This window comes from Lolium rigidum, chromosome 1 (genome assembly GCF_022539505.1).
Source record: "Lolium rigidum isolate FL_2022 chromosome 1, APGP_CSIRO_Lrig_0.1, whole genome shotgun sequence".
NCBI lineage: Eukaryota > Viridiplantae > Streptophyta > Magnoliopsida > Poales > Poaceae > Lolium > Lolium rigidum.
Genome location: NC_061508.1, coordinates 270,192,662 through 270,197,722, shown reverse-complemented (window position 1 = coordinate 270,197,722; position 5,061 = coordinate 270,192,662). Strand labels below are relative to the sequence as shown.

The following is a 5,061-nucleotide window of genomic DNA, read 5'->3' as shown; positions in this document are numbered from 1 at the left end:
ATGGCTCACTCCCACACCTTCTTCTTCCTGCTCGTCACTGCCGCTGCCGTCGGCATGCATGGCGCTAGCGCCGGGCTCGTTCCAGCTGTGCCCATCGGTAAGCGGTACATCGTCGGCGGTGCTGACGGCTGGGTTGTGCCGCCACCGCAGAACAAGGACATGTACATCAAGTGGGCTGACAGCATCCAGTTCTTCGTTGAGGACTCCATTGGTAAGGAAGCAAGCACAGGATCGCATCGATATACACCTGCATTGTGATCTATATGCGATCCTCATTTACAATTCATTCCCTTCTGTGAAGAATTCATGTACAAGAACGACTCGGTCGGCAAGGTGAACAAGTACGCGTACTACCACTGCAACTGGACGGCTTCGGCCACGACGCCCGCCAACAAGGACGGCAGCGCACTCTTCCTCCTCGACGCCCCCGGATTCGCCTACTTTGCCAGCACCGACGCCAGGAACTGCAAGAGGGGACAGCGCCTCATGCTCAACGTGAAGGCCAGGCCTTCGTCGGCGCCGGCGCCGTCCCCGGATGCGTCAGCAGATGCGCCATCTCCTCCCGTCGCTCGGCCGCCGTCGTCTGAGCCGGGGGCGCCGGCGCCCGGAGAACCGGTAATGGTGGACGACAGCGCCGCCGCTCTAGCCTCCTCGTCTGGTCGCGGCTTAGTGCTGTGGGTGTGTCTCGCGGTTCTAGCCTTGGCGGGGTTGATTCGAGCATGATACATGCTCGACGAGGCGTGGCATCGCGCGTACGTAGCCTTGTTCACAGTTTTAGCGTGGTTGATTTCGTAGATCCGGATGGTAGACAGGGAGTGTGTGCTTGAGTTTCTTATTGACAAACTCAATAATTTTGTTGTCGACAGTTAGTTTTTGCGGCAGAATGAAAGAAACTTGATCCGCCATTTCATGCATGCATACCGCGTTCCTTGATCCGGCCCGTTTCTAAATTTCTGTATCCACTAGATAGCAACCAAGGTCACGTAAGTGTTCTTCTCTGCTAAAAAAAAGTAATTGTTCTTTTTTTTTAAACGAATAGGACTTTGGCATTAAAAGAAGAAAAACGAAAATTACAACGAGATTCTTGAGAAGCCCTTCATCTTCAACCTCTAGACCGTGTCGACGGCGCGCCGCCGCTGCCGCTCCTCCCTGAGTCGGCCTGACGTTGTTGGTTGCGGACGGGAAGTCGCCGAACGGGTAAAAAAGACCACATCCGTCCCAGAGACGAAGAAGAAGGAAGAACCGCCGATGAAGCTCCTTGACGATCCGAAGATCCCTACAGCCAGACGAAATCCTCGAAGAGCACACCACTCCCACAAGCCTCTCGACTTTGCCACCGAGATGGGGTTGAAGCCGGGGAGACCTTATTGCACGAGACACCGCCGGGGAGACCTTATTGCACGAGAGCACACCACTCCCACAAACATTGACCCTAAAAACGAAGAACGAAGCCCTCAAAATAGGGAGTGAACCCTCCCACCGACGAGGGTCGAGATCCACCACGCCTCCATGGCCCAAAGGCCGACGAGGTGGTCAGCGGCGGTGCCGGCAGGAGGCACGAGGCCGAGATTCTTCTGAAAAAACAAAACAAGATATAAGCAACAGAGGAAATTTGTTTTGGGGAAACATAAGGAATTAACGTTGTTTAATTAGAACAGACAGAAATGCAGCGCCAATAAAAAGAAGGTGTGATAGGGCGGCGTAACACTTGTTTACCCGCCAAATAGGGATAGTCACAATAATATAGATTACACTTGTATGTTACCCATAATAGGTAGAGTAATGTCATATGCGTAAAAGTATATAGAAACAATTATTTATTATTCTGTAGACTCATCTTTGCACATGTCCTGCTATTTTTTTAGTACTTGTGGCATCTTGTATTCACAAAGGTGGTATGCATGTTGTCAGGCATAGTTTAAAATTCTGAAATATGAATTGTTTTACAACGCCACATAATTTCTCAATTCCCAGCTGACACACCACCAAATGTGGATCCGCCACTCAAATCCATGCAAGTATTCACCTTTTTCTAACTCCAAGAACAAACAATATATTTGTTTGTACTAAACCAACAAATCGTTACATAACAATCAACATTTTTCATATTTGTTCTGACCATTATGTAAAGTTGTCCGAGAAATTAGTATGAGCAAATATGTAGAGTCGGCTGACGAAATTGAGATGGTTTTCGCACATTTCCCTTACGAGATGAGATAATTGTTACGTGGCCGTAAATATTTGTGTAGATGTATATGAACAAGTATGTAGAGTCGGTTGGGAAATAAGTTTTCTCAATCCAAGAGTCCACACTATTATTTTGCACTAGACGAACAACCTGATTCATCCCTACGAACAGACTCATAGATTTGTATGACTAATAAAATTGATGGAGAATTAGTTAATATACTGTGTCAACTGAGAACATTGATTCATCCCTACTTTTTTTTGTTTGTTTAAAATAGCTTCCATCCCTACTCTTAATTGTGAGGCTATTATTAATCTGACTCCAGTTAGAATTACTGATGATATGAACAATCAGCTATGTAAGGATTTTCCGGATGAAGAAAAGCAGATGCATTATTTCAGATTGGACCTATCAAGGCACCTGGTTAGGATGGTTTCCCTTCGTCATATCTATGTTAGGACGTGATGCCCATATGAATATGTATCTTACTCATATTACTGTTCTATATCCTCATATTTCATTGATGAATTACTATTTGTCCACTACAACTTAAAAGAGAGAATAGTCAAGTGAACCATGAACACTGTCCACTTTTTATCATAAGAAATACCTTTATTTTTCTTTTATCTTGTTTTCTATTTGCAGCACTATTTTAATCTGAAAATACAAAAATATTAAATTTCTTTGCATCCAAAACACCAAAAACAATCAACATTTTTACAGTTTTTACTTAGTTACTATATTCTATCTAGTTTTATTCTCTTTATTTTTACTTGTGTTTATTTAATTCCGCGAAGCCTTGTGCTTGACAACCACACGGTAGAGTTGGGGACAAAAGGCTTTTGTTTTACTTGCAGGATTGATAGAAGAAGAGAGAAGAGAATACTCTTTGTCCAGTTCCCTGAGAGTTCGATATAAACCCTCGAGACACCATTGTGGGGAAGATACTCTGCCGATACAACACTCTCCAATTGGAGTCCCAACGTATCAAGATCTTTTTGGCGTAGCTAGTACGTCATCAATCCCATACATAGCATAGGCTTACCCAAATTATCATACACAAAAGTGGCTACTTGATCCTATATCGCGTTGGTATGGCGGTGATAGGGATATCCATAGATGCAAACTAAACCAAATTCTTGACTAGAGGAGATATTTACAACCAACCCTAAGATAACATGAAAATTTGCTACATCGACAGTGACTCGGAGGTCGGCATTCCGCATGATACAGAGGCCTCCCGACCGTCCCCTAGAAGGCACAACAACACTATCATCCATATCAAAGCGCTAAATTAAATGAGAAGATTTTACCTTTGAGGATTTGATTTCGGAGACAAAGATGATTTGAGCCTTTGTGGAGACGACGAGGTTGGAACGGTAGCACATTTGTGCACTGCCAAGTTCCCTGCCAAGGCCTTTGCCTTGGCAGTTCCATCCTATGGCCTTCATTCTGACCCTGTCGGCTTTGTCATCAGCACCGGCCTCCGACACACCACCAGTCTGTGCACTCACTTCCGCATCTACATCTCCCTCAAACTCCTCTTCGATTAGCCCTTGCCACTGATGCCTTAAACCAACCAATGCGGGACGGTAACCTCCTCCAGAAGTTCAACCGGAAGGAAGCCTTGTTGGTTGGGACACTTTCTTGAATCAAAACAGGCCCCCAAATAGCACGTTTATTGAGCCACGGGTCAAAGCCGACGATCAGTCAAACCAGAAATATCCCTCCGGTCTTGTGGGTGGAGATCAAGGATTCGAGGCGGTCTACATGGAGGCTTAGTTGAAGGTGAAGGATTTTGATAGGGATAAGATGATGAAGCCAAACAAGGACTAGAAGATTAGGATTGAGAAAGCGGAAAGGATTTCGGAATCGCAAAGGGGGAAAGGTAATTAAACATGGGGAGAGGAGTAGACCGTGGAGATGGAAGGACAAGGAGAAGAAGATTCAAAGCAAACGGATCTAGAACATGGAGTAAATGAAATGGAGGATTGAGGGAGAGGGGAGAGATCGGCATCATGCTAATCGCCGGCATATCGCCAAAGTCGCCATGAGGCAGCCAATCCGAGTGAGAGGCGCACCGGACTAGTGGTAGTATTTAGCATAGAATCCTCGTGAACTTATGTGGTGCATTCGTCGAATGTCAAAAAAGAGCGAGCTCTCCGTCAAAGAAAGATATGCTAAATGGTACTACCTCAACCACAAAATATATATTTGTTATGGCTTTTGCTTTGGTGTCGCCCCTTTTCAAACTTTGGCCCCATGTGGATGGCTAGGATCTCCCGATACCCCTTCGTGGGCTGATTTATTCCTTCAACTTAAGTGGTTGAGAGGGGGAAGGGGTCACCTCTATTTGTTATAGCCTGCACAAATTTGTAATGTTTTAGGAAAGGAGAATGAGTCATTCACGATTAGAGTATGCATTTTAATCAGCAACTTTCCAATGCTATCAATAACCACAGCCATCTAATCCTAGTGGGTAAGCAAATGATGAGTTATCCCAACAAAAAAAATTGCGGACGATTTCAGCGTTATTGTGGCATTATAGTGTATTTGGAGTGTGAACGCCATGCAGTACATATTTGGCTCGCTAGGACGCTAATCCCGCTATTAGCGGAGCTATGAGCTCTATTCTTTTTGTAGAGTTGTAGCGGCACTACTTTTTCACATGGAAATAGAGAAATTGACTAGCCATTTTGATCCTTTTGGCCCACGTGCCTCCCAAATCCACATTTGCACCCCTAGCCATTCAATCCGTCGGCAACCACGGAACCACATGCACACTTCCCACGCATCCTCGCATGGCGTGTACATGTTAATAAGAAGAATCAACATCACAACGAGCAAGAGCTACTGCTACAACGAAACGAAAG

The 5,061-nt window shown here is 45.2% G+C and overlaps 1 protein-coding gene across 1 annotated transcript; it reads left to right on the top strand.

Annotated features, from left to right (window-relative positions):
- On the top strand, nt 1–723 carry LOC124658861 (early nodulin-like protein 2). Its single transcript, XM_047196863.1, has 2 exons — nt 1–211; nt 302–723. Exons 1-2 carry the CDS (start codon nt 1–3, stop codon nt 721–723), a joined length of 633 nt encoding a protein of 210 aa, XP_047052819.1.
- The last annotated feature ends 4,338 nt before the right edge of the window (nt 724–5,061 follow it).